The 22266-nt window shown below is 36.7% G+C and overlaps 1 protein-coding gene across 1 annotated transcript in view; it reads left to right on the forward strand.

Moving 5' to 3' along the window:
• LOC122797018 (dynein axonemal heavy chain 5-like) overlaps positions 1-22266 on the forward strand; it is a 547965-nt gene that overhangs the window by 263896 nt on the left and 261803 nt on the right. The window contains exon 7 of the mRNA XM_044065787.1: positions 7987-8124. Coding sequence (XP_043921722.1) covers positions 7987-8124 — 138 coding nt within the window. The remainder of the gene's footprint in view (positions 1-7986; positions 8125-22266) is intronic.

A 22266-nucleotide genomic window follows, 5' to 3' on the forward strand; every position in this document is an offset into this window, starting at 1 on the left:
AGCAGTAAAGCTGCCCTTCCACCATCCCCTTGTTATTATGTATGGGGAAGTCTTATAGTTTTCTGCAGCTGTTAAACATTAAAGGAAGGCTTTTGACAATGTTTGGCATGTTACTGCATTGGTGGAATTATTACATTTGGCAGTTTAGTGTTGAGGTATTTATCATATGTACCTTACCATGTTAGTCATACTATGAAATTACAGTTATTGCAAACGCTGTCACATTGATTATATATTCTTTTAAACTTGTGATGTCTTGAGAATATTTCAGTCATGCTGTTAAAGGTCTAGCTATTGGTAATTATTTAAAAATCTGTTATTTTTTATCATCATCTGTAGGTTGCAGATAGTATTTGCATTTTGTCTGGTATGCATTTGCCACAATTTGATTACTATTTAGGAGTTGAGGTTTGTCTACACTGATTACTGCTAAATGTATTATTTGGTTACATGCATAAAATATTTATTTTAATCCAAGGATGATGATGATGAACATTTTCCTTTTTATATTGTCTTGTTCTCTACAACATTTACCTTACTAGGATAATAATGTTATTGCATAAATATATTTGTTTTACAAGGGACTTTTCACTGGCTCCAGAGTAATATCTCTTACTGTAAGATGCTTCTGTACTTCTCATCATGTACATTGTAAACATCTTTATGATTATATATGGCATCTTGGCTATTATGCTTGCTGTAACAAAATATTCATATTTTTAGCTGCTAAGTATTTAATGTTAAGGGTTCTAGTTTGTAAATGTACTATCTTTAAATATTTTTGTGTTAGTATAATGTATATGATTACATTCTTAATGGAAAGTATTGATGCATGGATACATATGTGTTGTTAATACATTAGATACGTGATTGTATGGTTTGCTAAATTACATATAAGTCGTCTCTTTGTCTGTTACAGCCATCTTTCCATGAGTAGTAGTTTTGGCTCAGTGAACCAAAGAAGATGTACAACAACAATATAATTACACACAAGCATACACACACCTATGTCACTGTATTCCAGGTTCCACTCTTAGTGGTATTTAATAGGGTAGGTGCTACGGCTTTTGTGATTTTTATGGGGCCTATATGGTAGGTATAACCCAAATGTTATGATTTGCTATTACAGTGATCTCTTCTCAAATGTCTGTGGTTATGGTAAGTATACTTGTAGACAACTGTATTTTACTATGATTAGGAACCTCATCAGAGAATATATACTATACCCATTTAATTATATGAACAACTACAAATTTACTTAAAAATGCTCATTTAAATATGTTCAATGGAAACTTTGTGTCCCCCTTAGTAGCTATTCTTGGTGTGACTGTGAACTGTACTGTAAACTGAAGATCCTGATCCATGAGGGACAGTCTGAGATTAACTAAACACCCAGAATTAGGTCTCGAGCCTACCTGAATGAGCAGTTGGATATTTTTTCAACCCTCTGTGTATATACTTTGATATGCCAGGTCATCACATAGTCATGCAGTGCATTGCTCTGCCATGCCATCACATAATTATCATAAGAATCCTGTCAAAGCTGTGCAAATAATTCAGTCCAACACACAAGCTGCCATTATTACTTGAACTCATACTGTTTAGAAATTCCAGGAATTTAATTTTACTTTCCATAAAACAACTACGATGCTTGCAGCCAGCAAAAAAAAAAAAATCAGTAACTGAAAATCATGCCTAATCATACAGATAAACAATCTACTCTAAATTTGAGACTTGTAGAAGGAATGTAGACCTACTTTTACTAACAAGAGGTGATGTGAGCAAATCGTGCACAGCCAGACAAATAGAAGGTCATAACAAGAGAGTAATTTCAGTATACTGTTACAGTTTACATTTGCAAACTGAGGTAGTGAGCTGCTAACTTGTTATGAATTTCACTATAATGTAAAATTACAGTTCAGTATCAAGAAATATACATTTCTTTAGTCAGGCTAAGCATAATAAAAATGTGTCTGAGCTTCTTGTTGGCCTCTTCAAACCATAAAATTACATTATTTTAAAAGATTTGACTGAATCTGTCTGATTTTTAATGCTTCTCCTTACCCTACCTGGTTAGCCTCCTGGATACCCTAACTAGTTAGGGAGTCATCCTTGCAATATACATTAGTAGTGACTGGAGAATGAAGGATTGTATGGTTAAATACATGGTCGCACCAGGAGCCATCGCATTCACACAGCCGATGAAAATTCCTATCTTTAGAGAGGTGCAGATGCAGTAATGTCACTTTGTCCTACCAATTCCCCTGTTAAATAAGGAATCTTTGAGGCTCCTGGTCTCTGTTACAGGCTGCACAGACAGCAGTTTCCCCTGAGCCCTAACTATGGGCTATGAGAGCTGGTCTTTGTCCCTTTACTGCCCCCCTCCTTGCTTGACCAAACCAGTGATATGAGTTTGTGCCTGAACTTGGGACAGCATCAGCCTAAACAGATGCCCTGCCTTTGTGAAACTGAGTTGGTTGTTGCAGATGTGAAATTTTGGATAGCCTGTATCCTTTGCATTTTATTCCTTTCTGGATGTATCTGTCTGCTAAATTTTCCACTTAGAAAGTCAGAGTCTCTCTAAAGAGGCAAACATATATTTTTGGGATTCCCCTGGCTCTGTGACATAATGGGGTAACCTCCTGACTGCAACCCAGCAGACTCAAAAATGACTTGGAGAGCTGGAAGAGAGGAGGAGTGTGGACAGTAGATTTGAGGCTTACATTGGTACTATCATCAGGGAAGAATGATTGTGGTGGCTTTTCCCCTGAGGTGACCTGGCACTCCAAGGGGTGTGATCTGCTTCTTCAAATCAAGATCAAGGGGGAAAGCACATGGGTGGATCCACCTAACCAAGTGTGGTAGCATGTCAAGGAGTAGGTATGCTTCCATAGTGGGGGCATAGGCATTCCCTTTGCAGTGATGCAGGGATCACATCACCACGAGGGGATAGGGTTGCCACCTTTTCAAATGGCCAAAGTGGGACATTTTCTGTAGAAACATCAGATTTTACAGGCCGACACATACCCACGGTCAGTACAAAGGATAGAACTTAATTTTTTTGCCTAAATAAAAGCTTATTCTTGTAGCATATTAGTTGCTTATTCTGTTTCTTATAACATTTAGGTATTTTAGATACAGAATAACTATTTTATGCAACTATTACATAAAATATAGGAAATAATTTTGTCCTAAAATCTCAGGACATTTGACATTTTTTAAATTTTTTGTCAAGACACAACTGCCCAAAGAGGGACTGTCCCTCGCAAAGTGGGACAGGTGGTAACCCTACGAGGGGATGAAATTGAGCTGCATTCACAAAAAAAAAAAAAATCACTAATAGCTGCCAGGATGATGGCTGCATGATTGTCTCTCACCTCACAGGGGAGCAAATGAGCTGAGAACTGAGTGAAGACTCTTGTGTGAGTGCTGCTCACTCTGTTGAAACCATTTTAGAGCTCCTTCTTCACACGGACATAAAAGATAGGAGTGCTGGATATACACATTTATTTATTTTTTATTATTTGTTTTACATTTGTTTACCAGGAATATCCAACTGGGCTTTTGGCCCATTTTCAATAAAGTCCCATGGAGGAAAGGTCCACTACACACATACAGTTATTACAAGACAAATACAATGGAAAAAAAAATAAATAGCAAAGCAGTTGTAAGAGAATTACAGTGAAAATCAACTGTAACAAACAAATATAGCAATACAATTGTAAGAGAATGACGGTGAAAGTAAATCATTGTATATATTGAGTAATTGTGGCATAGACAGTTTGATGCACAGCAGAGAGACTGATTGGAAGCAGTTGAGCAGCATGCCATTTAGTGAACCATTTTGGAGCAACAGAATGTAGCATTTGTTTTGTTTAGTATAATATGGATAGTAATTGTTGGGTGGTAGTCATATAGTATAAGATGAAGTAGGTTGTTGAGACTGGGATAAAGAGATAGAGGGAGTGGTTGGAAGGAAGTAAAAGGTTTTAGAAATAGAGGTAGATGGATTGTTAAGCACAAGGCAGGACTGCTTGCTAAGGGTAGAAACGGGTAGTGTGTTTAAGTGTTCCCTAAGTTGTTGTTTGAATATGGGTGTATTAGAGGTGTTGCTTATATTCTGAGGCATGGAATTCTGGGATGTAGATATTTTGTTGGCGTATAGGGAATCACTGTAGCTATTGCTGGATTTAGTTACTTTCAGAAGGAGTTTGTTGGAGGATCTTAGTGATCGACAGTGTGGGGCTGAATTAAGTCCATGAGAGCTGGGTATTTGTCAGAGTGGTGGAGGGTGGAATGTGCTAGAATGAGCTGATTAAGGATTAATAGATTGGGGAGTTCCAGTTCCAACCATTTTTGTTGCTGTAGGGCTGTACAGAGGTGGGTTTCAGAGGTGAGGTTGGAGACATATCTGGCTATGTTATTATAGCATGTCTCCAGTTGGTTTGTCTGTTTTTCTTAGATTTGTCAATATTGGCGAGGCATATAAGAGAGGTGAGAGTAGATGAATTCTAGAGCTGGATTGTCTGGTACTATCTATTAGGTAGGGCTTAATTCTGTACAGTGAACCTAGCTTGATATGGATGTTTTTGATAGCTACTGCTAGGTGTTTGTCAAATTTATGATTATTGTCAATTATACCTCCAAGGCATTTAGTGGATTTGACTGGTTCTGTTCTTGTTTTGTTTGATGAGTAGGTGGTGAAAGCATGACCTTTATTTTGTTTGGGTTGAGAACAAGTTGTGAGTCTGAGAGGTATTTTTTAATATCTAGGAAAGCTTGCTGTGTTTTTTTTTTTCAGGAGTTCTGGTAGAGGGGGCAGAACAGATGAGGGAGGAGTTGTCTGCATATTGGACTATAGATGCCTGTTGTGTTGCTCTGCAGAGTTTATTTGCAAATATGGTAAATAGGAATGGACCTAGTTTTGAGCCTAGAGGTACCCCTACTGAGATGGGTAGTAGGGAAGAGAGTTCTTGTTGCCACTTTACTGCCTGTTGACGATCAGATAGGTAGCCGGTAAACCAGGAGAGGGTGGATGGAGATAGGTTTAGGGAGGCTAGCTCATTGAAAAGTTTTTGATGAGAGACTGTGTCAAAAGCCTTTGACATATCTAGAAAAATGGAAAAGACAAGATAGCCATTGGATAGGAGGTTATTTGTTAGGAGATAGTCAATTAGTTGTGTATGTGTGCATTTTTCAAGAATCTTGGATATGGGTGGGAGGATAGCGATAGGCCTATAATGTAAATTGAGTGGAGGTGCTACCTTTTTGTAGAGGGATGATGTAGGAGACTTTCCAGAGCTTAAGCATGTATTGCTCTGCTATGGTCCAGTTAATTAGGAGGGATACAGGGTAGATGGTGTCAGCAGCTAGCCTGAGAAATTCATTTGGAAGTTGATCGGCAGCAAGGGAAGAGGGTTTGAGTTTGGACAGAAGTTTTTTAATAGTGCTAGTTTGTATTGGTTTTATTGTGACGGTTTTGGGGTTAGATGCCAGGATGGTAGCAGCAGACAGAGGCATATTGGTGTTGTATTTAATTAGGGATAGTAGAGAGTTGATGAAGTGCGTGTTGAACAGTGAGGCTATGCTTTCAGTGGAGTTTGTTGTGGTTCGGGATGGGGTTGTAGAGTGGCCTGGTTTTAGCAATTGATTGATGCCTCTCCAGAATTTCTGGGGGTTATTTTGGTGCTTTTGTTGTATTATTGTATAATATTATTTTTTGTGTAGTTTAATTTGCTTTTTGGTTTGGTTCTGCATCTGATGGTAGGTGTGAAGGGAAGTTTGGTTTTTGATCTTCTGATAGTGGTACAATGCCCTGTCTCTCTATTTGAGGTGCTTTTTTGTTTCATTTGTGAGCCATGGTAAGGGTTTAGATTTTCTGCACATCTTTCTAAGGGGGGGAAGGGCAAGTTTGTTTAGGATAACGAGGAATTTTTCATTGAAGTATTGAATGACTGAGTCTAGGTGATGTGTTCTAATGAAGACCAGTCACATTGATGCATGAGAGTTTTGAAGGTTTCACGAGAGAAGTTTCTAGTTGCCAACTTGTATATAAAAGGTATTTTTTGGGGGACTTGCATGGTGTCTTAGTACGTAGGTGGGTAGCTGGTCACTCAGGCTGTCTGGGAGATAACTTGAATGATCAGAGAGGCAGGTTTTATTTGTTAGGATGCAGTCTAGGCTGGATTTCTTTGTGTTGTGTTTGTCGCATCTGGTAGGAGTTTGTATTATTTCACTGAAACTGTGGAGGCTGATAAAGTTAGAGGGATTGTCTGATGAGCAAGTGGACCAATCTGTTTTGAAATTCCCCAATATGATGGTTTTCTGAGTAAAAGCTGTTGTGCACCAGTAAAAGAAGTCTTCAATAATTGGTGGGTTGTTATCTGGTGAATATATATGGCTTGAATAGTGATGTGTTTCTTGGGATTTATATGGAGGCGATAGACAAGTATTTCAGAATTTAGAGGGTTTGGGGGGCTGTTATGTAGTTGTTCAAGTTTAAGATTGTTTTTGTAATTTATTGCTATACCTCCACTGTGTTTATGGGCTCTGTCTTGTCTGTGGATATTATAACCATGAGGTAGGTTTTCGCTGTCTTGAATATGGGGTTTTAGACAGGTTTCTGTTAGGATGCAGATATCTGGAGAGTATAGGTCAAGGGTTGCATGGAATTTGTGAATTTTGTTTAATAAACTTCTCAAGTTTATGTTTAAAATAGTAGGTCAGATTTGCTATGGCAGAGACTGTTGCTGTTAGAGGAGGGTGGTAAGTTGGAAGTGTGTGTGTGTGTGTGTTGTGGATTGAGGATCTGGGTTGGGATGTATGTCTCCACTTAGTATAATTTCAGTTAATTTGGATGGGAATATTTGTGACAGTACAATAAGCAGTCTGGCATATTTATGGAGTACATTTGGACAAGTTTGTGGGTGTGCATATTTAAGCATGAGTAGTTTGGTATTAGTGTTGTTAAATAGTTGAGGTGATATGATTATATTATTTAATTTAAGAAATCAAGAACGAAGGCACAGACTGAAAAATAACTGGCAACAATAACACTTATTTATACTCATTTTAAAATCACATGCACCAATAAAAATCACATGACTTCACATTATTTAACATTTAAAAACGTGTGGGCTTTAAACCTTTTAAAGTTTTAGCCCTTTCCTTTCCTTTTTAAATACATTATAAAATCCTCTGTGCGTTATTGTGAATGAGAACTTCAGTCTTAAGAAGTCTCTGATTGTAATTTGAGAGATGGAAGCGCTCACTAGAGGTTCTATTTATTAAAGTTGCCGGTTATTTTTCAGTCTGTGCCTTTGTTCTTGATTTCGGAAGTTTGGTTGGCAGTTCAGCTGCTTTTGTTCGAATTATATTATTTAATTTACCATTTGCAAGATTTATGTATGTGCACACAAGTTTGCGTTGCTGCTATATACAAGTCTGTAGCAAGTAAAGGTGCCTTGAAGCACAGCTCAGTTATGTGACTGCAGACGTAGGACAAAACACAACAGATACTGTCTACGTATTCTTTCATTTTTTAACTTGCCTGTCTGGTGTCCAAACCTACTGTCCTTGCATTTTGTATCTCTGCTTTTCTGTACATTACAGTCTGTATAGGTTTGAAAGTATACTTGTTTATAAAATAAATAAATGCAAGCAAATCTTATTAAAATGTTGTGCATTGTTTATAGTTCCTCACTTGGTAGTTTGCATGCATGTATGCAGTAATGCCTTTGTGAGCACTGTGGTTAGTTTTAAATTGAGTGGTCTTTCTGTGTAACTGCTTGAGGGGTGCTTGGAGAGGTGTGCTTCTGATGGAATTCATAGTCAAAGGACCCACTTTCATTATTGCTGCTGGAAGCCAACAGTTAAACATATCTCTGCCTTTATCAGAATTACTCTAATGTTCTCGCTGCATTATCCTAATTATCTCAACAGTTACATCTGAAGCCCAAACTTGAGTATATCTATTTTTATCTCCAGGTTAACCTGAAAGAATGCGAGACATATGATTTAAAGGCACTCAAAGGTCCTTCAGATTATCTGACAGCAGCTAACAGCACTGAGGCACTGGAAAAAATTGAGACCTGTATGAAAGTATGGATCAAGCAGATTGAACAGGTACATCTGTCAAACAATATATGATGATATTTAAAAATAAAAAAACAAACAAAAAAAAAACTAGCACTGAGATATTTGAAATTAAGTATACTTGAGGTTTCTTATCTGGTCTTACTTGGGAGATGGTGGCATTGAATCAGTAGAAACATAAATACACATCTCTAGTAGCATGTTGGCTCTCAGTATTTAAAATGGTACATTTAGCCCAAAAATGTATATAGTTGAGTAAATATTTTTTATAGGATTGTTATAAAGAACCCATGTTTCTTCAAATGAAGGAAGTTCTGTTACATTGTAACTGTTTCTTTAAGAACAGAGAAGTAACTGTTTTTATTAGTAAGTGAAGGCTTGCTAAATGAGTTACGAAATGTAATATAAGAAGAAGGCTGAGAGAAGTCTGGTCAGAGTGCATTTGCCTCTCTGTAAGGGGACTTTGTGTCCAGAGCAATGGGTCTGTGAGAGAAAGTTAACCATAGTGAAAGAAGGCTTTGAAGAAGAAACTGGAAATTGTTCCTGCCAGAGGAAATCCAGAGAAGCCTATCAACAGAGAGAGTTTCCCAGAAATATAAGATAGTTAAAGATACCTGCTGTGCTTTTAGTTAAACCATGGTTACTTTGTTTTTTGCTTGGAATAACCTGTTTTTTGCTTGGAATAACCTGCCTTATTTTTATGACTGCATTATTTTTACAGAAAATTATGACTTCAACTGCTTTCATTTTCAGTGTATGTGTGATATTTAATGTTTGGGTATGTGATTTACTAGATGTCCACATGTGTAAAAGATGCACAGATGATAACAGGGGTGGCAGGTCTACAAGTACTTTTATTTAATTCAGCTTTCTTCATAATTACTGTATTTATGGACTGAATGTTTATTTAGCTGCTAACAAAATAATTTAGGTGTAGGACATTTTAAGGGCAGCCAAAATTATTTTACATATTTACAGTTTCCTTAATAGAGGTGGTGTTTTTTTAGCAGTTAATAATAATAACAACATACAGTTTGGCCTAGTCTTGTGGTGCAGAGGGATAAAGCCCTTACTGTGCTCCAGATGACTCCGGTTTGAATAGCAGCATGGGTGCTGGAGGAACCAAAGAGGGGGATGGAATGAGCATCTGATGCTGTATCACCCATCCTGGGGGGAGGCAGGCTACCTAGGCTTGCTGCAGTAGCAGCATTATGACCTGGGAGAGCTTAGTGATGAACGACATATACTGGTTGATTGGGAGGTTGATCATGCATGGAACTATGCATATACCTTCAGTAGGCAGCTCACAAGGCCGCCTTCCGGTAGGAGGGGGATAGGATACACTCCCTGTCATCAGTATGATGCTGCACAAGTGTCGTCAGTCTCCTCACTGGCTCCAGATGTGGGTTGTATTAAGCCTGGAAGGCTATGTGGGTTGAGTAGACCTAGTGAACAAGGAGAGGTGGTGGAGGTGACAATGAATGGCCAACTGTGGGAGGCAAAGAAAGGATGAAATAAATAATATAGAGTTTAAGCCGCGGTGGTGCAGCGGTAGTGTTGTCGCCTCACAGCAAGAGGTTCTCCCGTTCGATTCTCGGCTGGAGCGCCTTCTGTGTGGAGTCTGCATGTCCTCCCCGTGGACATGCGTGAATGGGCATGCCTTCGTTGAAGGTTGGGCATCGGGCTGGCACCTCGGCGCCATAAAAATCTACTGTCAATCATTAGCAGACCGGCATTCCGCTGTGGCGACCCCTAACCGGGAAAAGCCGAAAGAAGCAGAAGAAGAACAACAAAAACATAGAGTTTTTGTTTTTTCAACCCCCTGGCCCAGGTGGTAGTATATTCTGAACTAAACAGTTTTGGGGTTCCATTATTTTAGATTTATATAAATGAAAAGTGCTAATTTTTTATTATTTGTATGACAGTAGTTTACCTATATACTTTGCTTAGAAACCAAAAACCAAACCAGCCTTGAATGTAATAAATGCAAATCCAGATGAAAACACGTCAGATCCAAGCAGTAGAATTAGATAAACACAGTTTTAATTTAGAACTTTTGTCTAAGCAATCCTAGATGATGACTTCAGAATAAATACTTTGCTTATAATTTCCATTTTCAGAGCACTAAGAAGCACAATTTTTTTTTCTTTTAAAGATTTGTACTGGCTGAAAGCAGTGGGAGATGTTTTAGTATTTGTTAAAATGCTGTGTATCTGGTGAGTCTTTTGTTTCTCTTCAAGGTTAGATATGATTTGTTTATTTAGAAAATGAGTTGTGGGGTACTTTATATTAGATTATTTATTTAGATGAAGTTGCTTCTTTATCTGCTGTGAGAAGCATATGCCGTCTGTAATTGGATTTTAGCCAGTATTGTATAATTTAGTATTTTAACCTTTGGTTAGTTGGTTTCCCAGCACAGAAGCTGATTTGTTCTGTTGGGTATATTTAAGGTCTGCCTACGTTTTTACAAATCAGACTAGTAATCTGAAGTAACATTAATAAAATGTGCTTGTCTTTATGGTGGCAGTGTCATAAAAGTATAATGAGTGCTTTTTTCCATTTCTGTAGTTTTATTTTCTGCATTGTGTTCTTTAGTATTTTGAATATTTTTGCTCCCTTTAAATATTGATTGCCTGTTATTCTGAGAAGAATTTAAACCAGAAATAAATTGATGTGCTTTTTTAAACTGAAGATCTGATATTTTTATGTGCGAGTATATACTTTCACTTTACGTACATAACAGAGGTGGTGTTATATAAAATAAGTGTGTTGTTTTTATCCTGTTTTATATAATATATAGCTAACCAAATAAACCCAGGAAGTGTTTCATAAATATAGTTTATTGAGGTGTTCTCTGTTCAGCAACTGCCTACCTTTGTTGTCCATTATAAATTCTATGCGACTCATCACTGCTGCACAGAAAAATGTTTGATGGTAATTGAATTGTCTTTTTCATTTAATGAGTAAAATGCATTGAAAAGACTGGTGCCGGAAAGCAGCCATTAATCTTAAGAGTACATCCTCTTTTAAGATTGCCAATATAATAAGTGATGGTTTAATGAAGATGTTTCTTGTTTATAGAAAAAAAGCAAGACTTGAATAATTTATGTAATACTGCTTAGGTTATATGATATATAGCAATATATGTGAAGCATAATGTTTGTTATGTTAATATAGTTTGATTACTTTTATATGAATGTAAATTTGCCTATGTCACAAGTGATAATTCATTAAAGGTGTTTGAAAAAAAAAGAGATAGGGAAAAGCTTCCAGCATTAGTGTATATAAGAATATCCAGAATGCAAGCACACATCAGCAGTAGAGCATAGAGTGGGTAAATCAGACATTGTAAATTCACTAAAAAAGTAGAGGTAAAGAATCTTATGCAGAAATATTGAACACTGACAGACACTGATGGCTGTGGGAAGGTTAGTAACATAAATATTTTGCTAATTGATCCATTGTTGGCACTAGAAAGTTGTTACAATATATTATTTTGTAGTAGTATATATGCTCTTTCATAGTATGCAATTTGAATCTGTGAAAGTTCTAAGTTTAGTCCTGGCTCATTATGCGCATAAATAGTCTAGCTGTAGGATTTAAGATGGCTGGCTTCCTTTTATGACACCAAAAGAAGCAAATGAAGAGTTGTAAGCTTCTGAAATACACTTCAGGCAATACAGGTATGAGACAGGTCATGTAAGACAGCAAGAAATAGATGGCCTAACTAACTCAAATCATAGAGTGCCGTAGCTAACAGATGTTTTGCTGCAAGAGCAGAGCAGCGCCTGCTGTTGTAGGCCTTACTTCATCCTATAGGACACATTACATTTTTTAGCGAAATGAGCAAATCTTAGTTGAAATTTTAAATTTAAAACGTAAGCTACTATAAGCAATTACACCAATTGCAGGGCTTGATATATTGTTCATTTAAGTCTTTTAAGCCTCTTGCACTTGCATGTCCTGTCTAGGAAAGAAAAAGGGCAGAGCCATCAGATGTTAAAGGAGAGCATAATAACTAAATTTGTAGATTGTTATAGGCCACTGCAAGTGGAGGAGCAGTAGGGCAGGATTCAGAAGCACATATTTTTTTTCCTCCTTGGACCTGACCAGCAGCTGCCACCAGCTCCTCTCCTCATTTACCAGGTCTGCTGGTGAGTGTTCTCTAACTCCCACCAACCCGTAGCAGTCTTGAGAGCTCCGCAATCACTGCATTTTGGAGGTGCATGAGCGACTATCTTGACTACAAGGCACACTGTTTGTGCAGCACAGAGGCTCATAGCTCTGCTTCATTGCAGGGAGTTTAAGCTGTCTTCCTCCCCCAAGCATTGGAAAGCTGGCAGCTGCTCACTCCCTTCCTTCCCTGTGACCCCTCCAGCACCAGTACCACTAATCAAACACTGATCATTTGGGTGCAGATAAGCATGGATTTTGTGGCATAGTATGGAGCAAGTCTTTTTGGCTTTATTGCAGTTTGTCTTGATCAGCAGGATAGAAACATGTGTGTTATTAAAAAAATTATGCTGGCTGTAGTATAATTTAGTAAGCTGTAAGGGCTTGTGTCATTAGAAAAAAATGGCATAACATAATGGAAAGCCAAGAAGCATTCTACCTGCTACTGAGTCCTTGACATTCTTTGTGGTCTCATGAGCATTCTTATGGAGTAACAATTTCTGCTATACCTGAGTTTTTGGAGATGCTTCAAGATGTCGAGACAATTTGTGAAAATTCTTTTCTGACATTATTTGGATATATCAGCTTTGTCCTGGAGTGTTTCCATCTTCTTCAGTGTTTATCATTATTCTCCAAGACTTGTTTAATTTCCATCTGTCTCCCTGGTATAGTCAGATGTTTTATCCATTGTGTGTTGTCTCTGAACCTAGTTGTTTGGAAGAATTACTAACTTTGCTTTCCTGGAGTGATTTGGTATATTTGACTGCTGCGCGAAATATTGCTTTGACTTCTGAGCCATGGTTGCTGCTAGTAGACAGTTTTATAATGCTTAAAGGGCGGCTGTTAATTTATCACATAAGACCATACCTCTCAACTGTCCAGATTTTCACAGAATGTCCAGATTTTTGCCTCAAACCTTTGATCTGTTCCTCATAAAATTTGCTGTTTTCTTGCAAATTGTTGTTGACTAAAGTCACTAAATAATGATAAACATTTGAGTTTCAGCCTTCGTATCCTTCAGAAAATATGTTCTAATGCAAAAGCTTTTATTCTACCAACTTTCTAAGTTTATAAGAGCAATATTTAAAATATGTCCCTATTTTTGTCCTTTGTCCCCCATTATGTTTGGATTTGTCAAGATTTCTTGTGCTAAGAGGTTGAGAGGTATGCTTAAGACATAGGCACACATACATTAATTGAAAAGAAAACAAACCATATTAACTTTTTTCATTACATACTTAAATTGCTCAATTCCTTTTTTTTTTTTTTCAATAATTTTTATTTTTATTTTTACATTAATAAATGTTACAAATAAAAACCATCTTACAACATGACCGTGTGCATATATATATATATATATTTTTTTTATTTTTTTATTTTTATTTATTTTTTATTTTACATTTGTTGACCGGGCTAGTCCAACTGGATATATATCCGTTTACAGTAGAGGCCCGGGGAGAAAAGCTCCAGTACATGCAAAAAATAACACTGGTATCTCACAAAAAGTTATTTTAAAACAATATAAAAGTTTAAAAAGTTTAAAAAAAGAGAATTACAAAATAAAATCTAAAAACATATAAGATAAGTTCAACAAATTGAAAAATAGGCATACTTTTAAGAAGTAACTCTCAAACAATAGAAAGTGTAAGTTTGGAGCTCAGAAAGGGGGAAGGGTAGCAAAAATTAATGTGGGGAGACATACTTTCAGTCGGGATTAGTACAAGGACATAGCCATTGAGTTTTAAGATGTTCCTTGATATGTTTTTTGAACAGTGAGGTAGAGTCTTGATTAGTTATATCTTGAGGGAGTAGATTCCAATGTTTACCTATGGAATTTGAAATTAATGCATCTCCAGCTTTATTGTAAGATTTAGTTGAGGATACTAGGAGTTTATTAGCAGAGCGAAGTGTGGCTAGATTTTTATAAGGAGAAATCAGTCTTGCCAGGCTAGGAGTATTGTCCGGGAAGTGAAGGGTCTTGTGAATGACAAGTAATTGTTGGTAGAGTAGGTGGTTGTTAAGCTCTAGCCAGTTTAGTTGTTTGAGGTTGTGACAGTGGTGAGTTCTGAGGGGAGTAGCAGTAATGAATCTGGCTATACTATTATAATAGGTAGAGAGTTTGGCAATGTTATTTTTAGATAAGGTAGTATATATAGCTGAGGCATAGAAAAGGGTGGAAATCGGGTGGGTCTGTGCAATGTTTTTTCTGGCTGCTGGGGTAAGGAAGGGTTTAATTCTGTAAAGTGTCCCAATTTTTTTATTAACAGCTTTAATAGTAGTGTTAATATGGTCATCAAAGTTGAGATGGTTGTCAATGGTTACACCTAATAGTCATGGTTTTATCAGGGTTAATAGATGTAGCATTATTTGAGGAGATAGTGAAGAAAGGTATAGGAGATTTATTAGTAGGAGTAAAGAGAAGAAGCTTAGTTTTTTTGGGGTTAAGGAGGAGGCAGTGTTGCATAAACCATTTTTCAACGTTTTGGAAAGTTATTTGGGTGATAGACTGGAGGAGGAAACATTTTTAGCAGTGCAGATCAAAGTCGAGTCATCTGCATATTGGATGCAGGTAGCTTGTGGCACATTCAAATAAAGGTCATTGATAAATAATGAGAAAAGAAGGGGTCCTAGGATTGATCCTTGTGGAACACCAATATTTACTGGAAGTAAGCATGATAGATTGTTCCCCCAAAGCACTGATTGTTGCCTGTTTACTAGATAACTTCTAAACCATTGTAAAGAATGTGAGTTGAGAGAGAAAAGGTTGAGTTTTCAAGAAGTATATTATGGTTAACCATATCAAAAGCTTTTGATAGATCTATGAATAGTGCTGAGGAGAAACAATTATTATTATTATTTATGGAGTCAGAGAAGGAAAGGAGAGCAGTGGTAGTGCTGTGGAAAGGTCTAAATCCATGTTGACAGTCAGCTAGAAGTTTGTTTTGAAGAAGGTAGTTAAGAAATTGTTTGTGTGCATCTTTCCATTATCTTAGCTAATGGGGACAGTAAGGCAATAGGGCTTAAAGTTAGAGAGCTCAGTAGAAGAGCCCCCTTTATGTAGAGGAATTATATGAGATATTTTCCAAATGGTAGGGATCTTTCCTTCAGAGATAGTCCTATTAATCAAAATAGATACAGGGAGATAAATAGCTTTTGCAGCTATTTGTAAGTATTCAGATGGGAGTTGGTCAGCAGATGGGGTACAAGGTTTGAGTTTGCTGAGAAGCTTATAAATAATGGATGAAGAGACAGGTTGAATTTGAAAGGCTTTAGATGAGACTGGAGAGGTATGTTGTGGGGATACAGTAGGAGTGGGTAATGAATTAGCTAGGGTTAGTATAGCTTCTGTAAAGTACTTATTAAAGGCATCTGGGATCTGAGAAGCATTGTTGAGGTTAAAGCCAGAAGGGATGGGAGTAGGTGAATATCCTGGTTTAAGAAGTTTATTAACACCTGACCAGAATTTTTGAGGCGTATTTTGATTAGCATTTTGGACACTCTAAATTGGCCCTAGGTGTGCGTGTGAGTGTACCTTCTGTGGAAGGTTGGGCGCCGGGCTGGCAACTCGACACCGTAAAACTCCATTGCCATTCAATGTGCGGACAGGTGATCCGCTGTGGCGACCCCTAACCGGGATAAAGCCGAAAGAAGAAGAAGAAGATTTTGATTAGCATTTTGTAGGTGAAGATAGAATTCCTTTTTGTCTCTAAGAGTATCTTTCTTGGTGGCATTTCTTAATTGTTTGAAAGGGAGATGATCAGATGGACATTTGGTAGCTCTCCATTTAGCCCAGGTTTTATTTCTAAGGATCATTTTTTCTTTAGTTTGTTTTGTTAGCCATGGGGCAGTCTTGGCTCTTAACCTAGTAGAGCATAATGGAGCGTGATGATCAAGAATTTGTAGAAAGGTTTTGTTAAAATAGGTCACTGCTTCATTAAGTTCAAGGTGTGTCAAGGTGACCAGTCACATGCCTGCAATTCAGCAAGGAAGTTATCAGGGTTGAAAAATCTTTTTGAACGGCATATTCTTAGGTTATGGGTATTAGGATTATTTAATTTTTGTCTGAAGACATATGTAAGTATATGATCACTAATGCTGTCTGGAAGGGTTCCAGGAGTATAGCTGTTGGGGGGGTGATTAGTAAGGATCCAGTCCAAAATTGTCTCTTTATTATTTGGTTTATGGATTCTAGTTGGAGTTGTTATTAATTGCGAGAAACCATAAAGATTAATATGGTTAGTAGGCTGCTGGGATGAGCAGGTTTTCCAGTCAATGTTGAAATCACCAAGTATTATGGTTTCTTGGGGTAGGTGGTTTGAAAGTGAACTAAGTAAGTCTTCTAAAATTTGAATATTATTACCAGGGGGAAGGTACATGCAAATTAGATAGATCGTTTTATTGTTGTTAATCTGAAGTTTGGTTGATAAAATTTCAGCTTTGTTGCCTGTTAATGGAAGCATATATATATGTATGCATACATACATACATACATACACACATATATACATACATACACATACACACATATACATATGTTATACATTGATGTCAAATAACACAGGATATAGGTCATACAACATATCTATTTACACTATGTACATAGATGCTTTCATTGTTAATTCCACAGTTATACAGACAGTATATACATTCGTAATATCCAGGTTATTATTTAATATCTGAACTTGTATGTGTTCTTTGGTTCCATTATAGTGTATTTCTAAGTTGCTGTGTGATGAATTATGCTAATATGATGTTAAAGGTTTGTTCCCAAATTTCTCTGGATTTCATGTTTTTGTTTCTTTTATCTATTACTATTTTATGAGCTAAAAGGTGTTGTATAGCTACTTGTTTAAAACCCTCCCAAGAGATATTTAAAAGCTATATACAGTTTCATTAGTAGGAAAATTGTTAAAAGTGTATTTGCTTGTTTTCTTGGGATGTTGGGTGGGAGAATGTGTAACAGAGTGAATTCCCAAGTTAATGTTGATGTTTGATAACCCGTTTTTTGTAATTGTACCTTGAGAGAGTTCCAGAGTTTATAGACACATTTACAGCTCCAAAATACAAGGATTAAGTCAACTATCTGGTCCTTACAATGTGGGCAGAAAGGTGATTTTGATGTGTTAAATTTGTGTAGGATTGCAGGTGTAAAATAAGCATTATTATTGAGCATGAGCTGAGTGTATGCTAACTTTTAGTGTGGTAGAATCTTCAGTGTTAGATTGATTGCCTGGCTTATTTGCTGATCATCTATGGATGGTTTAATTTTTCTCCAGTAGTTAGAGAAGAGGAGGTCCTTCTGGTATTTGATTTCATTTATCATTTTATATGAGCTGGTAATAGTTTTCTTTGTTGTGATAATAGTTTTCCAAAGCCTGCTACAAGTTTCTATGTCACTATTGGTCATAGTAATATTTTGGAGATAACTGGAACACAGTTCTTTGATTTGTCTTAGGATTATTATGTGTGATTTAGGGAGGTTTAAGTTAGTCCTCATTTCTTGTATTGAACAGTTAAGGTAGGGATAGATATCTTGGATTGTTTTATCTTTTAGTCTGGGAAAAGGGACTAAGTCCAGCATCTTATTGTTTATTTTTAAATTTGGGTTTTTATGAAGGGGTTGCAGTATTGTCATGGCATGTCTAAGGTTCAAGAATTGAAAGAGTTTTTGTGCTAGGTTGATAGAATGTTTTAAGGGCTCCATAATGTTATAAGTTTATATTTATTTCTGCTTCAGGAATGGAAGTACTTTGGGATTGAAACCTAGAGCTTTAATATATCTATAATATATTGTCACCCAGAGAGAGGAGATCAGTTTTCCATTGACGGGTTATGTTCAGCTATTCTCAATATTCTGTTAGTGTTAATGATTGAGTAGTACATTTTAAAATCTGGTAGATTTAGTCCTCCTTTGCTTTTGGGGAGTGTTCATTTTGGATAGGAGATTCTGTTTTTTTTGGGTTCCCATATAAATTTTGCTAGGAAGGTATGAATTTGTTTGAAGAATTTATTATGTATTGTTGTCTGTGATGTCATGAATATATACATTAATCTAGGTAAAATGTTCAATTTGATTATTGATACTTTGGCCAAGAATGGTAGTTTTAGGTTGTTCCATCTTTTGCAGTCTTGCATTATATTTTGCCATTTAAGGTTTACATTGTGTTGGCAGAAGTCCTTGTTACTCTGGAAAAAGGTGATTCCCAGGTATTTAGTTTCTTCTTTAATTTTTATTGTGTTTAACAATGGTATTAGTGAGATGAGTTTGGGTGTTTTAGGGGAAAATATTAGTTTTATTAAGGTTTAGTTTGTAGTTAGACATAGTCGAGAAATGTTCAATTGCAGCTATTATTTTGTTTATATCTGAATTTGGTGTAGTGCAGTATATGTTCAGATCATCTGCAAATGCAGTGAGGTATATTTTGAAGTTGTGTATTGATGGAGGATTGTGATATGTATTTTGTTTAATGTATAGAAAGAGTGGTTCTAGGTATAGGTTAAACAGGAAGGGTGATAGTGGGCATCCTTGTCTTGTTCCATTTTTTATTAGGATCCTATTTGACCAAGTTTTATTTATATACAGAGATGTGTATGGCTTGCTATAGAGAGTTTGGATGATCTGAATGAAGTTATTGGGTATATTAAAGTGGGGTAGTGTTTGGAGTAAGAATTCTAGATTAACCCTATCAAATGCCTTGTGGGCATCCACTACCATTGTGTAGATGTTGATATTGTATCGGTTAGCGTAGGATATTAGTGCATCTAATGTTAATGTATTGTCACTAGTCTGTCTATGTGGTGTAAAACCGGATTGTTCTGGGAGAGGATTTTTCTATCAGATTTTTCATTCTGTTTGCAAGTATAGAGGTAAATATTTTAGTATCTATATTTAAGAGGGAGATGGGTCTGTAGCTGTCGGGGTTTTTTGGGGTCTGTGTGTTCTTTTAATATAAATATAGTTTTAGAGGCATGAAAGTGGATATCATTTATTTTATAGTTTATTATGTAATTCAGTGTATAGTATAGTAGTTTGGCTATCAAGGGGAAAATGCTTTGTAAAATTCTGATGCGAGTCCATCCGGACCCGGAGCCTTATGCACTTTTAAGTGTTTGATTGTTGTAATAATTTCACTGATGGATATCGGCTCAGTTAGTTTTTGTTGGTTTAAATTGAGTTTAGGAATTTCAGTTTTTGAAGAAAAAGAGTTCTATCTTCCTTTGAGGTTTGTAGTATTTGTGCTCCATATATTTGAGAGTATATTTGTTCAAATGTTTTAATAATGTCTTCATTTTTGTGTAGTTTTGTCTCTGTAGTTTATTTCTAATATATTGGAGGCATTTTTGTGTTGGCAGATAATTCTGGCCAGAGCTCTAGATGGTATTTGAGCTTCTTCTGTAAGTGGCTAACATTCTGGCTTCATAGAAAGATAGGTTCCTGGTTTCTAACATAAATAGATCCCTTTGCAGTTTTAAAAGTTCTGCTTCTGTTTGGTTCTTAGGGTTATTTATTAATTCTTTTTCAAGATGCTCTATTTTCCCTTTCAGTATATGCTCCTCTTTCAGTTGTATTTTTTTATAGTATGCTGCTTTTTTGATAAACAATCCTCTGATTTGTCCTTTGGTTGCAGCCCATTCTATGTCAGTTGGTACTTGGGAGTTAGTGATATTTGTAAGAGCTATTTTTAGTATTGCTTCTGTTTCTTTTATTACATCCATTTTGGAAAGTAAATTAGGGTTTAATGACCAATTATGACCCCTATTCTCTAAATATATCTTTTCGTCCCAGTTAATGTTCAGTGTGATTTTGGAGTGATCTGAAAAGAACCTGGTATGTATAGTTATTGTTGGGTCCATGTTAATGAATATGTCAGAGATTAAGAAGAAGTCTATCCTTGACCGCATTTTGTGGCATTGCGAATAGAATGTGAATTTCCCTGTTTTATCTGCACTGTTCCCATGTTTAAAAGGGTCATATAGTTTGAAATCTTGTTTGAGTTCATTAAGGGCTATTGTGGCTTGTTTATTATGTGATTTGGTCAGATTAGATTTATCCTTTTCTGGGTTTTGATATGTATTGCAGTCACCTCCAATCACTAGGTAGTGATCTTTAAATTGGTTTAAGGTTGTGTATAATGACATAAAAAAGTGTTGTTGGTTATTACAGGGTGCGTAAACATTAAGTACCATTATAGGTTTTGGTATTGTAGGACTATTAAATGTTACATAGCACCATCTTCCCTCCTCGTCAGCTTTGGTTTTAAGTATTTTTTCCTTAAATTGGTTTTTAATTATTATGGCAGCCCCAGCACTGTTTGTTTTCCCCTCTGAAGCTATGATTTGACTTATCCATTTCTTTCTGCTAATTTCTACCCATTGATCTGCAGTCAAGTGCGTTTCTTGTATTCGTATGAGGTTGGCTGTGGTTTTTAATGTAAGGTGTAAGAATAGTTTTCTTTTCTTCTTGTTTTGGAGCCCTTTAACATTCCATGATTCTATTTCCCACATTTATTTATTAGGTGTATTCCTTAGATATGCCACGTATATTAGTTTTGTTTTGTTAGTTTTGTGGGAGGAGGAGAGGGTTGTCTGTGTACATGAGGCAATTGTAACATTGCCTCAATATTCAGGTTCACCAGCTGAGCAGGAGAGGACATTAGCAACTGATCCCTCGACATGCTAGAAGGAATAGACAGAAAAACTTAAGAAAAGGTTGGGATGTGGGTGGACCGAGAAATGGGAGTTTGCTGGGGTACTTTATAACAAGAGTGCTGTATCGAGGTGATAAGTACTGTAGGAGCAAGTCTTCACTATACAGATAGAGAATAGTCTACTTGGGAGTCAAGTAGAGATAATTTATGGTTGTAGGATACACTAAATAGAACAGTAGTATACTTTGAGGAAGGTAGTTTTAAGGGAAAATTTGAAGAGTGGACTTTAGGTAGCCCTAATAGTTTAAATCTGATTAACCGCTGCGCCCTAGTGTGTAACGTATAGCAGCTCAGCTAAAAGCGCTAACACGTGCTTTTATAGCAGGGGGCTGGAAAAACAGGAAATGACCCAAAATGGCCATGAATTACTAGTTGCTGCTTCTAACCCTCCTCTGAGGACAAACAAGCAGCTCAGTACTCCCACTCCCACTGGTGAGTGAAACTACCTCTGGCCACACACAAGAAAATCGAGGAACACAGAAACCAAATACAAAGCCCACCGATCAGCAAAACCTGATCACTGCCACAACTAGCTACGAAAGTTTAGCAAAGGAGAAATATTTTTTTGTTTTTTGTTTTTTTGCAAACAGACAGAAAAAATGCAGTAAATGCTTTGTTTTCGACTAAATTATATCAAAGGCTGGTACACTTGAGTGTATTAGCCTGTTTGTTACTTTTAAACAATACTTTAGCCCACAAGTGCAATCAACAATATAAGCTCACAAAAACAGGAAAATAAAGTAATAAAACAGTAATATAGGCACAAACAGTAGTCAAAAAGCTCAAAAGATCGAAAAATGCCAACTAAAAAGTTTAAAAAATACTTATAATCAAGAAGGTTGCTTTTTCTGCTCTCTGCTGGCTTAGGAACTCTGCAGGGGACCACGAGGAGCTATGCCTATTTCTCTAATGCCAGAAAAGCCTGCCAAAGCGTGCTTTATAGCAGGGGGCTGGAAAAAACAGGAAATGACCCAAAATGGCCGACGAATTACTAGTTGCTGCTTCTAACCACTCCTCCGAGGACAAACACGCAGCTCAGTACTCCCCACTCCCACTGGTGAGTAAAGAAACTACCTCTGGCCACACAAGAAAATGGAGGAACACAGAAACCAAATACAAAGCCCAGGGATCAGCAAAATCTGATCACTGGAACAACTAGCTAGGAAAGTTTAGAAAAGGAGAAATATTTTTTTGTTTTATTTGTGCAGCACAGAGGCTCATAGCTCTGCTTCATTGCAGGGAGTTTAAGCTGTCTTCCTCCCCCAAGCATTGGAAAGCCGGCAGCTGCTCA

Source organism: Protopterus annectens, chromosome 3.part0, assembly GCF_019279795.1.
Source record: "Protopterus annectens isolate FY-2018-M chromosome 3.part0, PAN1.0, whole genome shotgun sequence".
Classification (NCBI taxonomy): Eukaryota; Metazoa; Chordata; order Ceratodontiformes; family Protopteridae; genus Protopterus; species Protopterus annectens.